This window comes from Argentina silus, assembly GCF_951799395.1.
Source record: "Argentina silus genome assembly, chromosome: 1".
Taxonomy (NCBI): Eukaryota; Metazoa; Chordata; class Actinopteri; order Argentiniformes; family Argentinidae; genus Argentina; species Argentina silus.
The window spans coordinates 11,390,793-11,418,179 of record NC_139655.1 but is presented as its reverse complement, the minus strand read 5'-3'; the positions used below and the strand labels follow the sequence as shown (position 1 = coordinate 11,418,179).

The window sequence follows — 27,387 nt, the reverse complement described above, 5'->3', positions numbered from 1 at the left end:
CAGTGACATGACTTTGCACTGTAGGTGAGGTGAGGCTGACACAGTGGCCTATCTGTGTTCATTGCACAATCCTGTAAGCCGTTTTGATAGGGAGCATAGTGGCACTAATGGTGTAGGACGTTCACTGTTGGAAAAAGGTCAAACCCATACTGTACCTACACATTTATTAGACTAACATTTTTATTTATTTTTATTTAACAGAGTAACAGGAAACAAAAGCTTTGTATATGAATCGGCCGCTCTGCGAGCGATTTTCGGGAGGCGTGATATGAATCAGCAACACGCCCTGTAGCATTTGAATTATAGTCTAACAATCTGTCTACTCTATACATCTGACCGTAATGTCCATCTCCGCTACGTCATGCGCACCTTAAGAGCGCAGAGCTGAAGACGCGCACTTTTGTTTTGCGCTGATTTGTCCGTCTGAAATCCCTATCGTTTGCTTACCACAAATTAAAGTTTAGCAAATGAAAATGTACTTGGGGTTTGAAACCTCATTTAATACAGTACCATGTCCCTTTAAAACGTCTGACAAAAAGCCCATATGATCCCCGAGCTCCAATCACCAATTCCTTCTGCAAAAGCAGCCTCTGCATTTTTGTCTGTCTGAATGCTAGCACGGCGAAAAAAGACTGAGGGTAAGGAAAAACTGAAGAAATGTGAAAATCCAACGATCATTTTCATGGCGAACGGAAGTCAGATGCAAAAGGAGTTATATTGGGACTCCTTTGTGCCTCGAAACCTTGGATCAAAATGGTACAGTAGAGCGCTGCAATTTTGTTTATTTTTTTGTCCCTTCTTGGTCTCTTGCAAATTTGAGCTACTTAGCTAGGCCGATGAAACTTGCCTTAGCTTTGTCTCATAGTGTTTTGTAGCATCATTTGTCAGTAATGTCTGCAGTGCATTTATTGCTTTATGGTGAAGTTTGCAACTTGCATGGGGCGCAAGTTGAAAATTGGAGCTGTTACAAGAATGCAATCGCCACAATAGCTACATTGTTGCAGAGAAAGAGTTAAATTCTTTCATATCAGGATGCTTCAGCAAGGATCAGGTCGTGACTGGTGCATATTTGTAGACATTGTGAACAAGTGAAACTATAAACGGGCCTATGTAAAAGCCAGCTGCCCGTGTTTATTTAGAGCATTGCAAGTTTGTTGCGCTTTGAAATGAAACGCATAATCTCAGATGTAGTTGAGGCAATAGGCGCTGTCAGATATTGCATGGGTTGTTTAACTTACAGGTAAGTCTTGTCTGAACTTCAATATGACCTCACACGACATCTGCTTAGGCTGTGGCTGTGCTTTAGAAATTAGCATAAAAGGCTCATATTACAGTCTTGAAAAACTGCCCACCCCATCCTCCTCTCACCCTTTTCAGAAAAAGGTTGAAAATGCATTATTACTGTTGTGGTAAAGCCTCGAGACTTGTCATAGTCTCGGGTACCTGTTTAGTTTGGATAAGGGAACAGCATTTGAAGCTCACCTTTTGGTTTAGGCTACATTTCAACATGGTCATTATTTACATTTTTGCCGTTGGTAATTCATGTAATATGTGTTTTAATGTTATAACTGAATTTTTAATGTTATAACTCTCCATGACCAACATTTCTGTGAGAACCAAATATTAATGGTAGCATGGTTAATAACCTTTACTTAATTTGTTGTGTATGTTTGTATTTACATTTAGATATTTATTTTTGGAATAATCTTAGGTGTAAAATCGTAATCTAAGTGTAAGTGTCTACCCTGTGTTGCTTTATTACACAAGATTGCAGTGGAATAACCTGGTCCTGAGGACAGAGAGTGGAGGTAACACAGAGAAGAGGGAGATAGAGGGAGAGAGACACAGGGTAGACTCCAGGGTCATTTTGGGATGCCTCATTAGGAAAGCATGTGGAGCTGGATGCAGTGGTGGAGTAATCCCATCGCGCGTTCACATCTGGAGGCTTGGGTTAATATCTGGGTCAGGTCACTGGGGTTAGCCCTGGTGCTTGCAGTGTGGCTTCTGGTGGGGAGAGAGGTTTGTTGTTTTGTTTTTTTCAATTTGCTTTTAAAATGCGTGAGGGTAAGCTGTGATAAGCACAGTGCAAAGTGTACTGGGTTCATTTCAGTGGCAAATGTAACAGAGACTGTGTTTTGTGTTATCTTGATGTTGTTGGTAAACATTGACATGCCCTAGATAGTTTGTGTCATTCGCTGTTTTAGATAGATAGACAATTAACTAATTTTGTGTATAAAGGGACAAGTGGCCTGTACTTTTAAAGGTTTGGATATCTTACAGTATATAGGAAATGTTGTACTGTTTAGCATTTATACTGTTTTTTTCCATCAATAGAAGATATTGATAGTTCTTGTCCTATGCAGTCACATTATACTATCTACCCAAGATGCATGAAAATATGAAACAATTCTTTATGTTATTGTTGCAAAGGTTCAGCAAAAGATATTGCTAGAAGAGACATTAAAATATGTACACAGAAGCTTACTATACTTGACAACAGGGGTTATATGGACACTGAAATGTTTGGATGGAACAGGTTTAAAAAAAAATAAAAAAAAGTGCCTTCCTTTTATGTCTCCTGAATTAACATTACATTTAAAGCATATACTCAAAATCGTGTCTTAAATAAACACTGGACCTTTAAATTCCCTAAATGACATGCTGTACAATACATCTATCAGGTACACTTCAGATCTTGAGTGCCTCTTTCTCTGTGTCCCATCATAGCAGGGTGCAGAGAGTTTTACGTAACTGCCTATTCAGGGCATTCCTGCCCACCCTTGACTTTGAGGCTTCGCTGTCTCTCCGTGCTGAGCAAGGGGCTGGCTTTAGTCCTTGTGACAAGTGCAGCCATTCCAGCACTGAGCAACAAACTCCGACAGACATCTCCGGCCCCCAGTAGGAAGCCACTCTCCTTGGAAACTGAGACCATAGGTGCTGCTAATTTATGCCCCAGAGATTAAGAACTCAGACAAGCCCTTCCAGTCTACAAGGTCGACCGCTTTGAGCTTATATAATTATTCACTTCTTTTTTGTTCTCGTCCCTGCTTTAAATGGGATGAGTGAGTATGATGTGTACATTAAAGATAAAGACATCTTCAATTTTGTACTTTTTATCCGTCCAGTCTAAGTGTTTTGAAAGGTCAAATTCAGTGCAATTTGCTTGGAGATGGAAGTTGATTAAAACATTTTCACTCTTAGATTTCCTGTTTGTCAGGCTCTTTCCTATTTGTGAAAACGTTTTGCAAAACACTCATCAAAATAAACAAATGCGTAGTCCTACTGAAACCTGACCAGACAACTATTTGATAGCAGCTTTTTAGGGGGGCATTTTTAGGATCCAGGAGATATCAAATGAGATAAATATGTTCCCTCCCGGGGTATTCAAGGGGCTTTCAGCAGAAATTGGGCCAGAAAGAGAGACTTAGAGAAGATTTAAAACAGATGGGCATGAGTTTCCACTCTATTTTAACTGAGTCTAGTTAATGCTAAGAAAAATAGGGTCTGCCAAGTTGTGATGCCACTACAAGTGGCATTTTGAATTGCACATGAAGTTGAATGGTTTGAATACATATGTTGAAGTATTTGTCTTATGTATCATGCTGCTACATCCACTGATTTTAATACATTATCTGAGGCTGATTGTCATAGTTGGATGCACTAGAAACCAATCGGATGTCATCTTGCTATTTACATTTCAACAGCTCTCAGCTGTCCATTGATAGGTTGGAACATAAAACGGATGCCCATCGAGTAGTTCCTCAGTGTCCTTGTTGACCTTCTCATCAAGCGTATCAGTTCACTCCACTCCAGCTTTATTATCACACCAGAGAGATTGTACAGATAAGCAACTCTTTGGAGTCTTTTATTAGCTGGTTTCCTTGTGTCATTGTATGAAAGAGTATAATGAAGATATCTTTGTTCTATCTCTGTAATTCCCCCTGGGTATTTCTTTGTCTGTCTCTCCCTTGACTAGACATCATATTGTTCTTTTGTCTGTGGAAGATCAGAATTGTGTTGGCTCCTTCTCTGGTGAGGCCCTTTGTGACATGTTGGTCCTGTCTGTGGATATTGGTGTGTGTTTGTGTTCTGGCTTAGTGGGTGTAAGTTTAGGACAGTTGGCTTGGGTGTGTGTTTTGTTTTTCTATATGTTTTGGGTGCAGGTTGCATCTTTGTGTTTGTGCTGGGTGTTTTACAGTACCTTGCATTTGCTCCGTCTGTTGCCTGTCTTGAGCAGTGTGTGTGTGTTTCTTGCTTTAGGTTTATGTGTTTTATGTCAGGGACAGTGTTATGATCTGTGTGTGTGATGAGTTCGGTCTGTGTGTTCAGAGCAGTGTGTGTCGTGCGTTAGGTTGATATGTTTTATGTTAGGGTCAGTATGTGTTAGGATAGGAACCGTGTGTGTTGAGTTCAGTCTGTGTGTTCTGAGCAGTGTGTGTGTGGAGTGTAAGCTCCATGTGTTGTTTCTTGTGTGTCATGAGGAGATGCCAGCTCCACAGGCCCCTCTCTTGGCCAGGCCTCCTGACTCAGCGCTTCCTCTCAGAGCTCATTGGCCCAGGCACAAACCTCCTGGCAGTGCTTCAGTGCGGACACTCTAACCTCTGAGGCAGCTCCACCAGTCGGCACCTTTGATTATTCAACCTGTGTCCCCAGTCATTCCAGGTCCACTCAGCGATTGATGTCTTCTTTCTGACTGTCGACCCTGCTCTGTTCCCAGGCTGGCTATATCGATCAATGAGTTTTCAATTTGCCAATGGGCGATACAGTAATAATAAAATAAGGGCCTGGCCAATTTTGCTGTCAAGGCAACTGCCTGCCTTCAGATTGTTAATTTTTGGTGTTGGTTGTTGAGTTGAGGCAAACTCTGTATTGGGAGAGTTCTGATCCTGTTTTTGTTTATGCATCGCAATTTCATGGTCCAGTAAACACATATCAATTGTAGATTGGGTTGTCACCTGTGGTTGCATTAACATATAGATGGAAATATGTTAAGATCTCACGTTGATAGCTAATGTTACTCCACACAGCTAGGCCAACTCATCACCTACAGATTACCCCAGTCAAATTACCCTCTCTCCAGATAACTGATACAGATTGGATGGGTGGGAGGTGGGAGTTGATAGTACTGACATGTCTGTGTAAGTGTAAGAGCAGTTGTCAAGACACTTTGTTGTAATAAGAAGTATTCACAATTTGACCCAGTTGAGCTAACAGAGGTTTTGTGGATCAGATACACATATGGATGCCTATACCAAATATGACATTATTTACTAGATTTGCCAGATGCCCAGAAAGCTTTCCAGCCTGAAATATATCCACCTGTTAATGGACATGGTTCAATTAGGGCTGAATGCTATTTCATGTATTGGGTGTAATAAGATATCCTTTGACACTATGCCGCATTTTTGCATTGTCAAACAGGGCCACATCTCCCTCCAGGATCTAATTATCCAATCCCATAAATCTTGTATTTCCTATGAATTCTATCGCACAGTCAAGTCAGTGTCCTTGATGTGTTCCTTGTGCTCCTTTGCTGTACAGAGAGAACATTTCCCATTGAATCAAGGTGTGTCCCCTGTTTTAGGCTCGCTAGTGTTGACCACGTGGAGTGGCTTATAGCAATACATTTTCATAGCTAAAGCTAAAAAATGTAAGTACCCTGCTACTTAGCTTTAGAGCAGTTCCACAGTAACAGGATGACCCTGCGACTCAATTTTACACTTTCAATGCAAGTGTATGCAACTTTTCGTATGCAACCCCCCCCCATTAAAAAAGGGACATTGATAAAAAATCAAGAAACATAAATCAGCCTTTGAAATGTAATTTAATGTGATTCAAATCAGTGACATTTGTTGTTCTCAAAGTTGTTGTTTTCTTCATTATATAAAAAAGTATTTTTGCCACCAAAAAACAGAATTAGAAAAGAAGAATCTGACTTAGGGACACCACACCATATGTCTCAGTGCACACTACATGGAAACCAAAAGCGTTCTACATGGAACCCAAAAGGGTTCCTTAAGGGGTCCTTCTACAGGGAGACCTGAATAACCCATTATGTAGGTTCTGTACAACCTGTACAAAAAGTGAATGTAGCCAATTCACTTTCAGTACTTCTGTTACCGATTTGATTTGGTCATTCTATTACAGATTTGGTAACAGAATATCCAGTTTTAATCACTTTTATTTTCTAAACTAAATCGATATCAGTAAAAACACTACAATTATTTGGTAGGTCTATACTTCTTACTTTTGTTAACTTTCATTGTCCTCACTCCTCCTGAGGCAGAGACATATACAAATATCTGATACTAATGTACAGTATGTGGGTTTTTGTAACAGAATGACCCAGAGACTGGGAAATAATTCTTACACAAAATATAAGTGTTGATATTAGTTGATTGAGTTTGAGGTTTGATGTTTTCCTAAACACCTTAAAGACCTTTTCTGATAGATGTTTTAGATGCTTTTCCATACGTTGGATAAGAAGTCAAAGCCTTTGCTTATCCCTATTCTTTTGATGGAAGATGGTTGAGAAAGGTATTTCTCACTTCATTTCCCCAAAATATAGACTCTTAGCTTTCATTTGCCACCCAGTTAGATATGCTCTGATGAATTTCACAGTTTTTGGTCCTCATGGGTACTTTTACACCGAATTACCCAACTTATTTTCACAGCCTTTTAAAACTTTTCTAAAATATGTTTTAGCTCAGACATTAAAATGTTCACAGTGAATAGAGACATTCACACTAGTATAACACATTTTTTTGCTTCAGAATGTACAGACCAGCCCAATATGCTTGGAAAGTTTGGTGAACCAATTCGTCAAACTTGGCCTTTGTTTACTCAATACAAACATTTAGAAAAACTCCTGATGCATAGCTATTGGCTTTTCTCCCACCACCCCCAGTGCGTGACCGCCACACATTTCTGATTTGGAACCACACCTCACAGTCGTGTGATTTGCTAATATCAAATAATGACATACATTACTCAGTAAGTTCACTGCCACTAAGGCCAGGTTTGAGTCATTGTTATTCCAGGCTTTTATGCACTGTGCGCAATAGCCTAGGGACAAGGTTAGCCCATCCCTAACATCTGCTCAGCCCTGAGTAACTCCCCATTGTACATACATGTATATACATCACATGGAACAACAACTGGGACCACCCTGTACTCAGTGGTTAAATGAGCAAGGGCTTACTCCACTCGCTTGTGGTGCAGTAGCTTGCAACTTGATGATGAAGGTTATAATTGTTAGCTGCATGGGTAGCATCTGATATAAAGCACTGTCATCCTACTGAGGGAGAAACGTTGGCGGGGCACTGTGCAGTGTGTGACCTCAGCGCTGTGAGCTGCTGCCTGTGGCTCTAGCTCAGTACAGTCATTGAACATTGATTTTTATTAGTAATTTTGATCATAGTCCCCTGAGAATCACTGCAGGGCCGTAAAAGTGGCCTAATATTTAGTGTAGCAAGAGCTTCCAACTTGTAATACTACTGATCTGTGACTGAGAGCAACATATTTGATGATCGAAGTGTATCTGGGATACAAAAAGCCACAGTGTTACACAGTTGTACACACACACACACACACACACACACACACACACACACACACACACACACACACACACACACACATATGATGCAGCTACCATACACCTACAGCTAACAGTTGGCGACTTATAACAGTGAGCATTCAAGCCTGTGCCGCCTCTATCCTCCTCTAGGGAGAGGGTGTGTGTGTGTGTGTGTGTGTGTGTGTGTGTGTGTGTGTGTGTGTGTGTGTGTGTGTGTGTGTGTGTGTGTGTGTGTGTGTGTGTGTGTGTGTGTGTGTGTGTGTGTGTGTGTGTGTGTGTGTGTGCGCGCGTCTGCTTTATGCTCCCTCTCCCTCAAGGTCAGTGCTGGGTTTATATCCTGATTGGATTGGGAGGAGAGGGGGCGTGCAGACTGCAGACAGGGAGAGAGCTTCTGGTAGACAGGAGCACACAAACACTGAAGGAGGGGCAGCAGCAAGCAGCAGGCAGTCTTTCCATGCCAGCTCAGAACCAGGTGTTCCTACAGTAGTAGCACTGATGCATAGAACTGAGGCGTGATTCTCACCAAGGTTGCCAAACGGCCTGATCTCTGTAGCCGTGTTCTAGCATCAATAGCAGACGTGGGCAGAGTTAGCACACAGAGGGCACTGTCAGTCATTACACTGATGTCTTTTTAATCACATTCTGATTGGACTCCCCTGGACATGAGGTTTGCATTACTGCAAGCATAGACTTGTACTTCACTTTTCCTTTTCCAAGACCATGAGTGAGAGAAGGATGGTTTATCATTGTTATTAATAGGAGTCTCTATGGCATCTTTGACTGATCCATATCCCATAGCATATTAGCATGCTCATGTTATGTACTGTATGTATAGTATCAAAGACCAATCAGCCATCCTAATCAGTTTTTCATGCTTATGCTAACCTCACCTCACCTCTGCTCTGATGATGACTCAGGACTCTCTCTCTCTCTCTCTCTCTCTCTCTCTCTCTCTCTCTCTCTCTGTGTGTGTGTGTGTGTGTGTGTGTGTGTGTGTGTGTGTGTGTGTGTGTGTGTGTGTGTGTGTGTGTGTGTGTGTGTGTGTGTGTGTGTGTGTGTGTGTATCAGTGCAGGGCTCTCTGCTGCTCTTCTCCCGTCTCCATCCCTGTGATGGGGATGAGGGCTGACGTGGTGCCCACTCTGCTTCCTAAGGATGTCACTCACACTGGGCACTACTTTGGACCCCTCAGCAGGAGTGCACACTCTGTAGGGTACTGCTGAGTGTGGATTTTACTCAGTGGGTGGAAGTGGCCTTGGTTGTTCTGGAATAGCCCAGACACAAGTTGCAAGCCCCCCACTGAGAGGCAGGCAGGCCACAGAATGAGCTCATGGGATTGCTGTCATAATCCGTTTGGATGGTTGGAGGATGAAGGATTGCTTTGTGTGATTTCCCAACTGGAGAGATATTATTGCTAATACAGCAGGTTGACAGTTGGTCTCTGGCTTGTTGCTGTTGTTTGTAAATTGATGTAGTGAGTTATTTGTACTAAGGATAATTGGCAGGAGTAGGTATAAAGCAAGATACAGAGTATGACAACACTTTATAGGGACTCAGTTTTGGTGGATTGAACATACTCATGCTTCATCAATTCACATTGTTAAATCACTGGATAGGAATTTGCATGTAAGTAGCCTAATCTGGGATGAAGTAGTTTGGAGAGTGAGTAATGAGAAGCATTTGATGTGAGCGGACATTGGTACCATCTCCACAGTGACCACATGCAAACAGGGTCCGCTGAGGACGCGGAGAGCTTTAAAACCCCATAATGCTTCACCCCAGGGACTCCCTCCTGTGCGTATACAACAGGCTCTCCCTCCCAGAGTATCGATGTGTCCGTGGTCTGACATTGGGACCTGCTAACGGTTTGGCTTGTTTGCTGTTTATCAGCACCTACTGTAGCCAAGATCTCCTCAGTTTCATAGCTGAGCCACAGTGTAAGTAGATACAAAACATTCCAAATACGAGGACTATGTGATTGGCTGTGAGCAGGAAATCTGACTAAGTACGATTTCACTACAGAAGGTTCCAACTTCCCTTACGTGAGCCACAGTGTCTCTGTCATGTCCACACCAGCGAATAGAGCTTTCAAAATGGCAGCTCTGAGAGGTCACTTCGACACAGTCTTCAGCTGCACTGTTAGGTAGATGAGGGACATACAGACTTTATGGTGTAGTAAAGCCAAGCAGGCTGGGACTGGTCAGAGGCAAGGGTGTGACAGAGAGGGCATTTTCACAAGTGAAAGTCAAATAAAAAGAGGGATTTCATTCCTCCGTCTGTTAAACGGTTCGACTCTGCTCTGTCCAGCTTGGCTCTGGGAATGGGGCTTCTGCCAAGTGCATACCACCAGGCTTGGCAGGGCTCACTGCGTGAGAATACACTAGTTACTTATGGGAGAAACAACTGTTATTTGAGGTATAGTGCCAGTTTGCTAAATTCATCCCTGTGTTCACTTGTTTGTAGGATTATTTTTGGGGGGAAACTAAGATTTATTTTGTACTGCCACTCATTATTATGAATGTCAGATTGTAGAAAAATGAAGAAAAAATGAACTAGAAAAGTTATGAGAGTGTGTCGCATTGTGAATGTAAATGCTCAGTGCCTCCATTAGGCGACAGAAATTGCCGCTACAACAAAAAACAGACACAGGCACCCGGCATAGTGTGTGATGGAGTGATGTTTGTGAGGGCTGAGAGGAGCTTTGATCGAAGCCTGTTTAAACGACACCTCTGGTTTGGGCGTGTCAGTAATCCCGCCGTGCCTGTCTTAGGTCACGCCACATGAATAATTCATCAGACGCTACCTGATTGAGAGGGTGGTTAGAGGTGCTGTTCTCTGTAATGACAGCAAACAAGCTCTCACACTGACATTTAGAAAGAGAGAGAGAGGGAGGGAGAGGGAGGGAGGGAGATAGAGGGAGGGAGGGAGAGAGAGATAGATGGGGTCGTAAATCCAAAGTGCTTGCTTGCTTTGTTCAGCTTCCTTATGTGATGAAATGTGACAAGAATGGCCTCCCTCTTTATTTGTGTTGCTGTATTACATAATGTAGTAGACACGACTACAGGTCTGTGGAAAGGGGCTGACATGGGATTGAGCTCTGCAACGCCATTCTGCATGAAATCATGAATGCAATTATGTACAGTCAGAAACCTGTTTGTCATTCAGTGGGGCACACAGTCATGTGTTGTGTTTGTGGACAGATTATCAATAAATATGAGTGTGCTGTCCTTTTTGCGTTGTGGAATGAGTATTATTTACATACAATGAAAATATTTTATGGCATGAAACTGAATATCCATTTACATTTGTATTTTATGTAGGTCTATTTTGAGGATTGTTTATTCATACAGCATGCAGTATTTGACAGTGTTGCCCTCTTTGCGTTGAAACTGCATAAGCAGATCATTATCACTATCCATGGAAGAAGAGGACTTTTCATTGGCAACTTTTATTGAATCTGATTTAGGGTGCTGAGTTATGCCCTTGAGCAACGTCTGTACCAGTGCCACTGAATGATAACCCAATCTGTGCTCCTCTCTCTCTCTCTCTCTCTCTCTCTCTCTCTTGTTCTCAGGGTACAACAGAAACTATGAATAAATCTAACATTAGATAAAGCTGTAATTGAAATCTTCAAAAAGAAACAACTCCCAAGGTTAGCCGCAAATGCGAATCAATTTTCCAGCCTGAAAACGCAAAGCCTTGTCATTGATTTCAAAGAGAGGAGTGGTTTGGCAGCAGACAAACAACAGGCATTTGTATTTGGTGTTGGAACTTTTAATTGGAGGAAATCATGTGCACTTGACTTTTGAGAAGATATTCATCCCGAGGTAGAGTGAAGAGCATCTGTTTTAATGCAATATTAATGACTGTGGAAAATGAAAAGAGGTGTATTGACCTAATCTCCTCCCTATTTTTCATGGCTGTTTCACCATTATTGCCTTCAGCCTACAGTGTTTATTCATAAGTGGTATATACAACAGAGATGCATCCTTGGTGTACATCTGTACAGCGTATAGCTATATCAACTCCAGCAAATAGGCAGTCAAAAATCACTAGTATAATTATTCCTATTCTGCCTGCAGGAGAGGCCTGGGATGATAAATTCCATTAATTGTTTGGAGAGTTGGTTAGTATTTATTCACCATGGTTTCCCTAATTATTTCTCCGGACGTGTTTAGTCTTGTGCATAATTTGGTTCTCCTGGGGGGGGGGGGGGCACTGAGAGAGAGAGCTAATGGGAGGAGATGGCACCGCATATCAATGCACAGCCGTGACAGCCCAGGCAGTCCTCTCAGAAAGACAAGGAGTGTGTGTCTGTGTGTGTCTGTGTGTCTGTGCACCCTGCTCTATCCCCACTCACTTCTGGATCGAAAGCTTGCCCTTCCTGTACTAAAATAAACCCACCTTGGGAGGTTGAGGTGTGTTTGTAAAGTGCAGACTACCTTTGATTTTTGAATGACCCCTGCTGTGCAGTTTCTTCTGAGTCTGGGACTTTGTCTGTAATCCTTTCAAAATGGGGGGAAAAACACAATGTAGTGATTGCTCAAGGGTTTTCTAGGCTGTGTTTCTAATGTTGTTTGTTTTATAATGACAGCACTACAGAACATAATCGTTACTAGCAATTGTCTTGTCATAGAAATCCCTCTTCACTGAATGATAATGGGCTCTGTTCTCTCTCCCCTCCTCAGCTCGTAGTGGAGAAGACCACTGACTACCCTTCCGCTGAGTTCTCTCTGGTGGAGGATGTGGCCCTTCACTTCACCTGTTTGATGGACAGGCTGAACGAGCAGCGCCTCTTCCAGCCTGACCTCTGTGACGTGGACATTGTCCTGGTGCGCCAGCGCAGCACCTTCCCCGCTCACAAGGGGGTGCTGGCCGCCTACAGCCCCTTCTTCCACTCCCTGTTCGCCCAGAGCAAGCAGCTGCGGCGTGTGGACCTGTCCCTGGACGCACTGACCTCCCAGGGCCTGCAGCAGATCCTCAACTTCATCTACACCTCCAAGCTGCTGGTCAGCAGCCGCACCGTCCGCGACGTACTCAACGCCGCCACCCTGTTGCAGATGAGCGACATCGCAGCCTCCTGCCGTGACCTCATCAGCAGCCAGTCACTGAGAGCCGGAGACATGGCCAATCAGGAGGGTCTGTGTGGCGACCCAGCTGCTATGGCAACACCTCCAAGCCAGCTGTACCGGGAGATCAAGCAGGAGGCGGAGATGGGGAGGGTGTACACCCGGGAGGGGAGCAGCCCATTCTCGGTGAGGGTGGAGGATGGGCCTGGAAAGATGTCCCAGCATCAGCACCACTCAGCCTCTCAGACCAAACAGTACTACAAGAAGGAGGAGAGTGGTGGGGGTGGGGGTGGTGCTGGTGGGAGGGGCATGTGTAAGATGGAGGGGAGCGGGGAGGAGTCAGAGGCGTCAGATGGCCACGCCTCCTTCAACAGAGACCAGATCATCGTGGAGGTCAACCTGAACAACCAGACCCTCAATGTGTCCAAGGGGTCAGAGAGCAAAGCTGCTATTGCCACGGAGACCGCCGTCAGGTTTGGCCGTTGCCATGGGGAAGACCGGGATGAGGAGGAGGAGGAGGAGGATGAGGAGGAGAATGAGGAGGATGATGAAGCAGAGGTTGGGGAGGAAGACGAGGAGGATGACCCAAAAGAGGAGGACATGGTAAACAGCAGTGAGGAGGAGGAGGAGGAGGAGGAGGATGAGGAGGAGGAAGAAAATGAACTTAACATTCCAGGAGTGGAGGCGGTGCTGTTGGAGAGGCCTCGTCGGGGCACCAGGCCATTAGCGGTTGCCGGTACCACCATCACCATGAGGCAAACCCTGGGCGACGCCACGCTGGCCAACCGGCGGAGAGGGCGTAAGAGGAAGCAGGACTCGGAGAGCGTGGGCCAGAAAGTGAGGCTAGAGGAGAAACAACACTTCCCATGTAAGAAGTGTCCTCGCGTCTTCAACAACCGCTGGTACCTGGAGAAGCACATGAACGTGACACACAACCGCATGCAGATCTGCAACAAGTGTGGCAAACGCTTCCTACTGGAGAGTGAACTGCTGCTGCACCACCAGACCAACTGTGAGAAGAGCATACAGGTAAGCCCATGACAGGTATGATGATGATGATGATGGTGAAGGTGGTGGTGGTTATGGTGATTTTGATGATGATGATGATGATGATGATGGTGGTGGTGGTGATGATGATAAAGATAATGATGTAGATGATGATGTCATAAGGTATATTTACCATTAAGAGACACCTCCATGTACAACAGCCATACTCCATACAATTTCCAAAATTGGTTGGATAAAAACATGCTAAATAAATCACATATAAATCACTTTCAAAGTCATCTCTCACTTTTATATAGCCCTATCTCATTTGTCCTAATGAATTTTAAATTGGCTAGTTTGTTCGAGGTATGACAGAAATATGGTGGCATCTCCTCTAATGCACCCTATTTGCAACAGATGGATCCCTGCTGTGGTTTTGCCAAGTCATTCCCTGATTCATTTTTTAATAGCATCCAGATTGATATGGAGAAAATAGTGCCTATTAATCATCATGTAATACACTGCACAGCTCTCAGTAGATTGCACTCATGATGATGGTAGCCCATGTTTTTTATTTTTTTATTCCTTTATTCCATAAATGGAGCATAGCGTTAGTTCAGCCAGGGCACTCGAAGTCAACAGCACAGCTGTCCAGGTGGCAGGACAGCTGGTTCACACGTATGACCACACAAACACCATCGCATGTTCAAGGGACAGAGACCAGTTTACGTTCCTCCATAGCTTTATCAGTTGTGGTTGTACTGGGAGTAGGTTTTGTGTGGTCATACCACCCACCGCCCCCAGCCTCCACCCACTCGGTCTCTCTGTATGTAGCCTACCTATGGGGGGGTTTGATAAGTCATGGGCTCAGTGCCATATTTTATTACTTGTATGTTGTGATCTAACTCCAGGCAGAGAGTTCTACAGAGCGGAGCCATCCAATTACGCCAAGCTTAAATGTATTACCATTTTCATGCAATAAAGGGTTAAACTGACTGAGTGTCCTGACTGAATTTAATTAAATCATGAAGTTACTTTAGATATCTACCTCCGTTGAGTGTAATTACAGTTTTGTGTGTGTGTGTGTGTCTGTGGTATAATAGATCAAACCATAAAAGAAACCGTAAAATGTACTTAATTTGGCCTGAGTGTTTTGATTTTGATTTATTAGTGAACATAATTGAATGTAACGTACTGTAGGGAAATGTATCATCCTCTTCTCCCTACATTATGTTACATTTAATTACATATCCATACTTTTCTGATCAATATTATTAAGTACAATCCCTGTCTCTATAAGGCTCTATAAGTTTTAATAGGTATTCGCTTTCCTGTGCTCTCTTTTCACTCTGCCTCTGTGTTTCAGTGTGTAACATGTGGCAAGGCCTTCAAGAAGCTGTGGTCCCTACATGAGCATAACAAGATCGTCCACGGCTATGCTGAGAAGAAGTTCTCCTGTGAGATCTGTGAGAAGAAATTCTACACCATGGCCCACGTCAGGAAGCACATGGTCGGTGAGTGCTGTTGAGGGATGCTGGGATAGCTCATGGTGGAGTCATCCCAGCCTTTGGGTTGTCCCTGACTAATCTAACTACCACCACAGGCTGGTGTCTCTCAAGGTAGACTGTGAGAAGACGTAAAAAAAGTTTTATGTAGGTTCATTAGACTTGTAGTGTCTCTGACCTTTCCCAAGCTGTTACAAGAGTGGCGGATGTCCAGACACAGAAACTATTGTTTAGTCTCCCTGGACACAGGACAGGAAATTGCTTATCCTGGAACTACTTCCTGCTAGATTAGCGATTTACATTGTCCTCTGATACTGGCAGTTAGTGAGCATGAGGAACTGAATAGTAAAATAGATTGTTAAAAATATATGGATAGTATTGTAAAGGTAGAGGTATACTTAAAGTGGTACTGTACAGTTGTAGTAGTTGTCGAGGTTATTAATGGCATTTTGTTGTGTTATTCCCCAATGTGTTCCATCGCTTTCAAGTGTTCTGTTCTGTGTAACATTTCATAATATGTGTGTCTCTGTAGCCCATACCAAGGACATGCCGTTCACCTGTGAGACGTGTGGAAAGTCGTTCAAACGTAGCATGTCCCTCAAGGTTCACTCCCTCCAGCACTCCGGAGAGAAGCCCTTCAAGTGTGAGGTTGGAGCCCCCTTAATAAATGATCTCTATCTACACTATACTTACTATATAGTTATCATAGGAGGAATCTTTAATGTGTGTGTGTGTGTGTGTGTGTGTGTGTGTGTGTGTGTGTGTCTGTGTGTCTGTGTGTCTGTGTGTGTGTGTGTGTGTGTGTGTGTGTGTGTGTGTGTGTGTGTGTGTGTGTGTGTGTGTGTGTGTGTGTGTGTTTCAGAACTGCAGTGAGCGTTTCCAGTATAAGTACCAGCTCCGCTCCCACATGAGCATCCACATCGGACACAAGCAGTTCATGTGCCAGTGGTGTGGCAAGGACTTCAACATGAAACAGTACTTTGACGAGCACATGAAGACACACACTGGTTAGAATTTAGATATGCCAACCAAGTATAATCTGTGTTTGGGGATGCAACTATACACAATATACTATATCTGTAAATTGGGGAGGTCTACTGTAATGTAATTTGTAGGTAGATTCCCCATATGTTCATGGGTGTAGACGAAGGATAAATGTCCTATGAAGTTTTGCTCAGTGATGAACTCTTGATACAAGATGTGCCTGACTCTGACCCTCCTCCATTCCCCCGCTGCAGGAGAGAAGCCGTACATCTGTGAGATCTGTGGGAAGAGCTTCACCAGCCGGCCCAACATGAAGCGCCACCGCCGCACCCACACAGGCGAGAAGCCCTACCCCTGCGAGGTGTGTGGCCAGCGATTCCGCTTCTCCAACATGCTCAAGGCCCACAAGGAGAAGTGCTTCCGGGTTAGCAACCCCATGGTTGCCGACGGCGACCCCCTCTGCCTGGACCACGCCATCCCACCTGCTGTGGACTCTGCTGCAATTGGTCAGGCGGCGTTGGGGGCGGTGCTCCCCGCTACGTCTGTGACCACACCCATTTCCACGCCCAGTCCGCACCCCCATCATGCCTCAGCCCTCTCACTCCCCCTCCTCCACTCCATGGGGGGGCTGCCTCCAGCCCCCCACTTACCCCCACCCCCTCCCCTGTTCTCTGCTGGTAGGATGAACTCCAACAACTAACGGATTTCAGGAGCCCATAGTGCACTTTGTGTTTGTTATCGTCTTGAAACCTAAACCCCAATGAAGTGCTCTGCTATAAGAGACTTGTGATACACACCAGTGATGTGTGAGGAGGAAGCATTACTGCAGTACGAGGAACACAGCCCCTACGTATAGTCTTGCAGTTTGATGAGTTCACAGCTTATACGGAGGCTTCTTGTGACATATAAATGCATACACCTACCATATGAAAATAGTTATTTTTTACTCTGTGTTGTTAATAATTAACCTCTGATTCCAGAAGAATATGTTCTCATCATGTATCTTGTTCTTTTGACATCTGTTGTGATATTTCATTGGGTTTTCCATAAGCCACACATACTTAAATAAGACCCAGCTTGTAGCACAATGTAATCTTGGTTAGATCCCTCCTCATGTTAACTAGATCTGTCTTTGAGAGGTTTGTAAGCTCTTCCCTGCTTTGGGTTGCCATGAATAAGTTCTCTCTGCAGTTTAGGGCTCCTGCAGTAATTGTTTACCTTCCTCCCCTGATGGAGTGCTGTGGTGCGAGACCATCTCCAGCTGAGCTGTGTCTCTCATCTGCCTCCTCTCCTCTCCTCTCCTCTCCTCTCCTCTTCTCTCCTCTCCTCTCCTCTCCTCTCCTCTTCTCTCCTCTCCTCTCTTTTCCTTTCATTAGGACGTGTGATCTGTCTGCTGTGTCTCTCCCCACTTTCCTCTGCTGTGAGCGACGGGCTCAGAAGGAGCTGAAGAACACAAATGAGTTTTCAACTTAGCCGCTCACAGGTCATCAGCCAAACGAAGGCTGCTTTTGTAGAACAGATCTACAGTATGAAGAGAAACCTTTTTTTCTGATTTGTTCCCCCTCTTTGCCAATTACTCAAGATGTAGTGTTTCTGATCTGTTCCAGCGATAACCAAATGCTGATATTGTTTCTAAATATGTGTATGGCATCGTAATAACCAAATCCTGTGAGCTCACATGCTATTGTTAGATATTATACAGCATTTATAATCAATCCTGCACCTTATTTCTAACCCTATTGATATTTTAAGATGTGCTCTTAATTGTGTCTTTACTTTTTATTGTGATCGTTTGTGTAATATGTGGCATGTAATGCCATTTGAAAGGTTTTCTGAGAGATTGTGACAAGGCAGTCCCATTGTGCAGAGCACTGGAGAATGCAGTAAGGTGTGTGATGATGATGATGGTGTATGTGTATGTGTGAACGGGGGGGCGGATGAGTAAAGGTGCTATGAAAGATACGTAATCATGGTGACACTCATTCACATTCAGCCAACCACCAATTGAGATTCCCAAAGTAGAGAGATGGAGAGAAAGTTTGTTGACTGCTTTTGTCTGTTGCTTATGTTAAGCAATCACTGTCATCTTGATCTTGTTTTGTCCAGCGGGATAAGATTGCCTGCATCGTGCATATCATGTTCCACACAAAGTATATAGCACACTTCTGCTCCCCTCCTTATTGTCCAATATTAGGAATTCAGAAGATGGCTTTCTAGCTCATTTTGTCCGTTATACAAAATGTCGATAAGAAAAATATAACCTCAACAAATGTATTATCTACAGATGAACTGTTTGTGAGAGATCCAAAAGGAGATCTCTTCTTTGAAAATGTTTTTGGTGGTCTAGAAATGTTGCTGAAAAGCAATCATAAGTGTATTGTACCCCTCAAATGCACAATTTTTGGCCTCACGTGCACTTTTGACAACTGTCATACTGAGATTATATGCTTTAAAGAGTGTAATTTATGAAATTGTAAATGGAACCTAATCACAAAAACTTTTGAGAGTCCATTGAATTGGACTGATTAATTTTCATATGCAAATAATTAGGTTAATAGAAGCAGTACTGAAGCAGTATTGTATTCCCTATCGTACACTATATGGATGTATGTATTCTGTAGACATGTATATATTGTAAGATGTATTCTTAGTCCCTTTCTGTGACCAGTTCCCTATGTTTACATTCAGATGAGAGTCTAATGTGCTCCCATTTGTGTGTCGGTTGGTACTAATGAAAGTTGTCGGAAGTTGTGGATAGGCTTTTGTATCTGTAATAAGCTGTAAAATGTTTCATTTCTTAAAGGAATAGCTTAAGCACCTTATCATATTGTAGCCTATGTATTAGTTCACCCCAACTATGTACATTTTAATTTCCATGGTGAAATGGTAGGAGCCATGCAATTGGTCAACCATGTTGTTTTTTAATGGTACTTTTTATGCTTCTGTTTCTTAATGTGTAAAAAAAAACACATTTTATTCTTGATTTGCTGCTTTGAAATGGGGTCCAGTTTGAGACTGCCCTATCAATTAGAGAGTTTGTGCTGTGGTCGTTTTTTTTTTTGTTGATTTGTTTTACTTTGAATGCCATGTGTTGGCTGTGCTGAAAGTATTGGGCCTGAGTGGGAGATGAGCCCAAGGCACAGGGTATTGACTGTTGGTTTTAGCCCCTCAATACTGCACAGCTCTGTGAGGGCTTTTGCCCCCTTGTGGCATCATAGCAAACTGCATTCCCACAAAAGATTTGAGCACACAAGACTTTAGACATCTGATCTGATCTATTACTGATTCATATTGCCCCAACTCTGATACCCAAGTTCTCCAGAGTGTATTATCAATCGCATGGAGAAAGACTGTTACATCAGCTGAGGAGATGCCAATGCCGACATTTTTTTTAACCTGAAAACCATGTTTATATTGGGGATCACAGAGAAAAGGTGAAGACATTGTAAAAGGATACAATCAAGTACAGAGTACTTTCCTACGTGACTGTTTTGAAATGCTCAGAGGCGATAGACAATTGTGAGAAAATTGGAAGTATGCTGATGTGATACTCAATCAGATTTGCCTTAAGTTTATAGATGGAATGGATATGCCATGGCATTGAATGTTTTGTTATTGATAGTGTTGGAAGGTATTGGTAAGGGAGGAATGGTAGTAATACTACTGACATAAGCACTTTGAACTAGATTGCCACACTTATTATAATGGGGAAATGTATATAGCGAAATTAGTAACAGATAGTGTATTATTGAATTGGTAGAGAATTACTTTCCACATCATAAGTGTCATCAATATTAACCTTGAAAACTACACACAAGCTAATGTCTAGAAATGCCATTTCTGTTCAACAGAATTTTTTGATGTTCATAAAAGTATTAGTGAGGACAAGAAGTAGGATTTTAGCTATCCTAAACGAATGACAATATCCAGAATTTGTTTCGTACAACAGTCTTTGTGACATTACTATAGATATTGATGGAGGGCCAAAATTAGAGATAGAAAAAACATATTTGGCAGTACTGTACAAGTAGACTGTGCACTTTACATTGTTGTTTAACCAGAACAACCAGGAAGAGTATCCATTTACCTGGCACCCTGCTGCCAAAGAGTGATGTTAGTCTTGTCCTTCATCTTCCCAATGAACAGGTTCCTGTGTGACTACAGTGTGAAGAACAGGGTCTAAAGGAATACACCGTTCTCTGTATAACAGATGGAGGCTATCTAGGCTGGTGGAGGTAGAAATCAGAGAACGGGCATATTGTGATGCATGGAATGGAATGAGGACTGGAGATACCAAGATACCATTCCTTATTCCATTCCATGCATTACAATGAGCCTGTCCTCCGATTTCTACCTTCATTAGCCTCCCCTGTTGTACGTCTACTGTATATATACAATATTTACATCTCTATAGATGGCTCTGATCTTGCCCATTGAGGCTTGCTGGGGAGCTGCAGCCAGTTTCAGCACCCCAGAGTAAGACTAGTGTTATAGTAAACCTGCCAGGCCTTGCACCTCTCTCTTTATTAAGTATCTGTGCCACTTCCCTCCGAGCACATAACTCCCTTCTTGATTGATTGGTCCTTGATGTGCTTCTCAAATCAATGTCTTGATATATTGTAGGAGGTGATATTGCTCTCTTTTGCCATAATGTTAAGATAGGGGTTCTCAGTATTGGATCTACGGGAACTGCATGGTCTGAAATGGTCTTAATAGTTACATTATGTTTATTATCAGAAGTTCTATAGAAATGCCACTTGGTGGTTGCCCTCTTAAAAAAAAGTTTTTTTTGTAAGCACTTTACACATATATAGGATGCTAGTGGTTCTAGAATTACATATTCAAAGGGCAGCAAAAGAGAGAGAATGGTAAAAGAGAATGGAAATCGAAAGGCCCTTGTTTAGTTTTCTTATTTTCTCCGCAGGTTGTTCCATGTTGTTGTTTAACAGTCAATGGCCAAATTCCCACAGTAAGGCTACAGTAGGCTACCAGCCAAAGTGTTGTATTAGCTGAGGCAAAGATGGACCTGCTCGTGTCCTTAAATGAGGGTAGGTTGAAATAGATAAGTAGGTGCTTAAAAAGCAAATGTTTGTCACAAACAAAACTTGTGAATGATTTTTTGGAGAGGGCAGAGGGTGTTTGTAAAGCCAAGTCTGTGTCCCTGTTGGGACTTGTACTTCTTGGGTTTAGCTGCTAGAGGGGTTGTTTATCCATAGGATCGATTCTGTGGCCTTCTTCAACTCCAAGAAAAGTGTTTTGAATTTCGACTTAGATGGTTAGCAGTTCTTAGTTATGTTCCCTCTGGCTGTTGAAAGGAAAGATTTTAAGGAGAATTGTTTCTGTAAAAAGGTAGAAGAAAGATAGGAAAATGTAGTTGTTTTTATCCTGCCCAAATGTTGGGTAAAAAATAGAATTTTAAATCAAATGTTTCAGAAAGAGAAGTTGTTTGTGTGATTTTGCACAGATTGGTCAGTGGGTCTAGTAAACTTCTTGTCAATGTTGAGTTTCCCATTTTGAGCAAAGAAAGTCCTAGTTATCATAGAAACCAATGTTAATCTCAAATAAAAGACATAAAATAATTTTCTCCTAGCACTTAAGGGTTTCCCCTGTTCCCCCTTCTTATCCATCCTGCAGCTGTATTAAACCAATCATATGTTTCTGTCATTTTGTTGATTATATACTTTACAATGTAAACACAATGTCTTATAGTTAACTCTTGTGTACATAGACCATGTGTAGACAGTAGTTGTCGACTATATAAACTGAATACTAAAACAATACAAGGACAATAGTGTCTAGAGGTGCTAACAACATTAGACTGTATTTTCTGTCATTTATCGTATCGGTTAGTGTTGTCTGTAACACAGGAGAGCATAATAAAAATCATTTCAATATTAAACAATATAGATATATTATTCCAAACTGAATGTGTCTTGTGTGGTTATTTCAACAAAGAGCTGTAGCTGTTACTGATAAACATGTTTTTTTATCCATCACTTCTCTCTCCTTCTCTACCAGGCATACCTGTGAGTGTCTTTTGTGTCTTAATGTTAATATGCCTCAATGCTGGGCAAGCCTGGCTACAGCATCACTGTTCTAACTGTTGTTTGGTGGCATTACTCTTGTGAAAAATAATAACTGCACTGCCCTCTACTGAATCACATGAAGTACTACATAGCACCTTTAGCAACATTTATTTGGCTTCCATTGTGAATTGTAGACAAGGCAATAACACAGACAATGTATGAACAGTGAGACACATTTCTTTTTATTACAGTGTAAAATGCCCCCCCCCCTCTTTTCTTTACACAGATTCCCAAACCATATTTCATTGGAGTGATATGCATACAAATATAAAATGTGATCTGTAACTGGTGCAAGGCCTAGGCTACAAATTGCATCATTTGGCTACAAATTGCATCATTTGGCTACAAATTGCATCATTGCTCCCAGGTCAAGTCAAACAAATTTAAGGTCCATCCTAGTAGAAAAGAAAATAAGCAAAAATAATTGTTCCAATTTACCATACATTGAGTACATGTTCTGGCGTCCTTATAAGGCAGTCCTTCAACACTGCTCCTGGCTACACTATTGAGGCCTCTTTAGATGCAGTGTTTCTGTTCTACTCCAGTTTTCAATGCTGTATGCACTGTGTCTTGGCCATTGGATTCCTACAATGTCTTGCCCTTGCAGCAGCACTGCAGCTAGGATCACATTTTGGTAAGGCGCAGAGTGTTCAGACGCACACCCAAGATGGTGGCTCCAGAGGCGTACTGGATTTCTCTCAGGACACCGTTCCACTTCTTCTCCCCCTCGTCATACCTGTAGAGAAGGACAGGTTGGTGTCAATACGTGTAATGCTGTAATGCTGTAATGCTGTAATGCCATCTTATAACTTTTAAGTCAGCGCTCATAAAAAACCCAACAATTGTAATCTAACACACATCATGGGGAATGAATGGTTTTGTGTTTTTTGGTTTTGGTGTTTCTTACCTCCAGATGTCGTTCATCTCTTTGGGGATAATCTCTTCTTTGTCCTCAGTGGGCATCATGGCGAAGCCGCCCACAGCGTAGAGCGACCCAGCCACAGACGACAGGCTCATGGAACTACGGTCCTGGGGAAACACCCCGAAGCCGGACCACCTGGAACACACACACACACACACACACACACACACACACACACACACACACAGACACACACAACAGGTAAACAGCATTTACAGTTATGCCTACAGCAGACTGCTTGTATATTACAGTCTCGTAAAAGAGATATAAGTGAGGGTGAATCATGTGACTCGTCAGAGTTAATGCTGCACTCACTTGTTGCTAGTGATGTCGTAGACCTCTATGGTGTCGGTCAGGCCAGTATCAGTGACTCCTGCTGCCACGTAGATCTTGCCCTTATGGACAGTGGCACCAAACAGAGAGCGGGCCAGGTTCATAGGGGCCAACTCCTTCCACTCAAACTGCCTAGCGTCGTAGGCACACATTCTATTCAAGCATTTCCTATTGGGAGAAGTGTGACAGCATTAGATCACATTTTTCTTTTTCAACTTATGTAGTGATTTGGTAGCAGTTTGCAGTAGTGTCGGTAGTGACCAAAGAGTGAACGCTTTAATGGAGGTGGTAATTACAGAGTTGGTAATAGTAATGCCAGGTCACTTTGGAGACTCACTTGCTGTCCTCTTTTCCTCCAATCACGTAGATGAGTCCGTCGTGAGACACTGTACCATGGCCATAGACTGGATATGGAAGGGGGTCTGACTCCCCCCATTTGAAAGATCTTGACATGAGAAATACAGAGAGTTTACTTATTAGACAGTTTCATTATGACCGGATCTCATCATGACATCTATGGCCCTGTGATTCATATCCCTGTAACATACACACTGCAGTATGTATTTTATATGTTCACAAACTGCTGAGAATGCAAAGACTCAGCCACTGAAACATAGCAGAGTCTTTTCTTACAAACTAGAAAGACATTAATCTGAGAGCAAGTGCTATGCCTCCTGTAGATTTCCCCTGAGGCCTGCCTTGAAACCTGGGTAAATCTCTCCAAATGCTCAGAGTGGCACAAGGCCATGCTATCAATCTATCTTCTATCTATTTATAAACCTTTGCAGTGAGGATATACAGTATCTATCACTGCATTTCACTTCCAATTCATAGGAATATTCACACACCATCAACATCCCATTCTGGTAGTTGCACTATAAATTCCAACTCACTGTCTATCGTAAACTAGGACAGAGTCCAATGTGAGATCCTGCTCCTTCAGCTCCTTCCCTCCAACCACAAAGATGGAGTTCTCAGCTTCGGCCAGCCCAAACAGGAAGCGCGGAGAAGGGATGGGGGGCATCCCCAGCCAGTCCGCACTCACTGGGTCATACTGTGATGTCACAGAGGTCAAATCAGTGTCAGAAGGGAACAGAGGAGGTGTCTACATGCTGTCATAGAGCACATACAGTACAGAGAAGTACATGCATGCAGACATCACATCTAGTAGATATAGCCCAACAACATAGTCTGTATAGCCTTATAGCTTAAAATAGTGGTATCACAGAAAACATGACAATATGTGTGTTTTCTTGGTCATGCAGGAGTTACATACAGCGATACAATATACTTAAATAGACATTTCTATATATTTTGTGTGTTACTATAGACATGCCACAATGCATTGAGACCATTCTTGCATAGCCTACCTGTAAGAAATAGGAGCAGAGTGGGTCCTCCTTGTTGAGTTCATTGTAGAACAGTCCTCCTGCCACAAAGATCTGGTTCTCCTTGGTGACCAAGCTGGCATGGTTCTTGGGGACCTGCGTGGACAGTGACGCTACATAGCAGTCGTTTCCGATGGGGTCATAGGCCACCGAACCTGTGTCACTGACCAAAAACATCAGGTCCCTGAAGAACATGCCAAATCGCATGTTATCATTCAGGATGCCGGGGAGAAGAGCCTCTTCCCCCTCCTCCTCCTCCTCCTCCTCTTCCTCCTCTTCCTCCCCATCTTTCTCTGCTTCACCATCGTCCTCTGTCTTTTTCTCCTCTAATTTCTTACTTTTGTTTTTCTTAATCTCTGGGAGCTTCCCTTTGTGGGCATCCCTGACCAGCTGCAGCCTATTGTCTATCTCTGGGTTGGAGCAGATCCACTTATGTTTCTCCACCTTCTCTGCCAGGTAGTCCTGGGGGACCAGGCGGAGACGTACACAGTCCAGCAGACCTGGTAGCTCCTTCACCCTGGCGTCTTCGTCATAGGCCACCCACTTCATCACAGACTCAAACACTGCCTCTTCCGTCTCCACGTTCAGGGTGTCTGGCATCAAGATGGCCGCCAGCTCACTGGCCCCCAGCTGGAGGAAGTCCTCGTCACGGGAGATGAGCTGAAAGCGCTCGCAGGCATAGTTGCGGGCAGAGACGGCCAGGCGAGGGCAGTCCAGCATCAGGCCCAAGCGGAAGATGGCCAGGCAGTTACTGAGGCTGAGGCGCTTCTGTAGGAAGGAGACACACACCGTGAAGATGGAGGGAATCTGGAACATGTTGGCCACAGAGAAGATGTCCTGGACGTTGTGCTCTGTCACATTGATGTTGGATGTGTACAGGTACTTGAGGATCAGCCCCATGACGCCAGGCTCTACGTCCTCCAGGACAATCTCTCTCTTCTTGCTCTCCTCCAGGTCGGACAGGAAGATGGCCCGGAAGAAGGAGCTGCAGGCACACAGGACCAGCCGGTGGCAGGGAAACTCCTTGTCTTTGATCTTCAGCACACAGTCCACCAGCTTGTCGTTCTCCAACAGGTCGTAGAGGCCATCCTGTAAGAGGGTCTGCTGGTACATCCGGGGCTCCTCTGTGGGGTCTATGGGCAGAGCCATGGTTCCAGGGGGTCACTGTTCGATCGTGATGCAGAGTGTGAGGGGCCCTCCTGGGGTCTTGATAGAAGGATCAAAGGGCCTTCTTGGTTCTTTATGGGTCTTCTGTCCACAGCAGAGCTCAGGCTCTCTGTCCAGCCAGGAAAGAGGAGGCAGGGGCAAGGTCCGTCTAGTATTAGCCCATGCAAACTGAACTCATGACTTTCTCAGCTGTCCTGACCCTTCAATTGAGCTCCAACTGGTGGGTTATTTATAGCCTATGCCCTCACTGTGGAGCTGTGGAATCCATTCTGGAACATGCGAAATGTAATATCCCCCTCCCATCCTCACCCGCCTCCTCCCTCCCCCAGCTCGGACAGCTGACACATACTGCTCATGGGAGATGAGTTCCTCCTGAGTCATGTGGGGCCCTGTGTTAGATCACTGTGTCTATTAGCAGAGTGCCCCCTAGCGGTGTGCTGGGACCGGGTCAGGGCTTTGTTCTAAAATAAAGGAAGAGAGCACACTCTTGCTTCAAGCTGCCTTCTTCAGGGTTTCAATTCTTTTTTTGAACTTTGACCTGATGTCATCATAGTAAGGTTACTATGCTGAGTCATGGTCTACCCTAAACCTTTATCTCAGACATCACAATATCCCAACTCAATCAAAGGCTGATTCTCAACCCTAGCTGTATCAACATTGGTTGTTGAGTTAATTCAGACCTCACACCTGTTCTACTATTATAAACACACCACATGTTTCAGGCCGGGCACGGTCACTTCCATTCCAGTGGACAGTGTTAAAAGTGTTTCCAGTGTGGATACATTCTTTCAGAGTTGAACAGGAGGAATCAGCTTATGTAACTATACAGAAATACCCCAGACCAAACAGCCTTTAATGAACACAGGTCTCACACAAGGGAACAGCCATATTTATAGTAGGCTAAAGCTCTCTCTCTCACCAACCTATCTGAGCTACAGAGTCAGAGCGGTCGTCATCACTGACAGTGAGACATAAAATATGATACCTTGTCTCCGTTTCACCTCTGTATTGGAAAATAGAGTATTCTTCTTCTTTATCATCATCTTCTTCTTCTTCTTCTTCTTCTTCTTCTTCATCATCATCTTCTTCTTCTTCTTCTTCTTCTTCTTCTTCTTCTTCTTCTTCTTCTTGATAACAATAGCAAAATCTGTCAGCTAACAATGCTACATTACCGTCATCCTTTCATGACTCCCTCATAGATAAAAAAACAAAACAAGTTTCCAATATATTTTGAATCTAATATCTAAATACTGTGAAAGTGAAATAAAATGGCACACATGCTGGTATTAGGACAATCTATGAGTAATGAGTCAAAAACTCTGATTCACTCAATCAATCAATATATTTGGAAGTACAGTACATTTTACAT

General features: G+C 43.3%; 2 protein-coding genes across 2 annotated transcripts; one reads left to right on the top strand and one right to left on the bottom strand.

Moving 5' to 3' along the window:
* The first annotated feature begins 652 nt into the window (after window positions 1-652).
* zbtb47b (zinc finger and BTB domain containing 47b) lies at window positions 653-20,409 on the top strand. The gene is made up of 6 exons (XM_083672960.1): window positions 653-756; window positions 12,266-13,675; window positions 15,000-15,147; window positions 15,671-15,786; window positions 16,001-16,145; window positions 16,377-20,409. Exons 1-6 carry the CDS (start codon window positions 754-756, stop codon window positions 16,820-16,822), a joined length of 2,268 nt encoding a protein of 755 aa, XP_083529086.1. The 5' UTR covers window positions 653-753; the 3' UTR covers window positions 16,823-20,409.
* Window positions 20,410-22,554: 2,145 nt separating this feature from the next.
* Window positions 22,555-26,171, bottom strand: klhl40b (kelch-like family member 40b). The gene is made up of 6 exons (XM_083684158.1): window positions 24,834-26,171; window positions 24,357-24,517; window positions 23,801-23,908; window positions 23,446-23,631; window positions 23,116-23,265; window positions 22,555-22,944 (listed from the first exon to the last, which is right to left on the bottom strand). Exons 1-6 carry the CDS (start codon window positions 25,998-26,000, stop codon window positions 22,833-22,835), a joined length of 1,884 nt encoding a protein of 627 aa, XP_083540284.1. The 5' UTR covers window positions 26,001-26,171; the 3' UTR covers window positions 22,555-22,832.
* Between the last annotated feature and the right edge of the window lie 1,216 nt (window positions 26,172-27,387).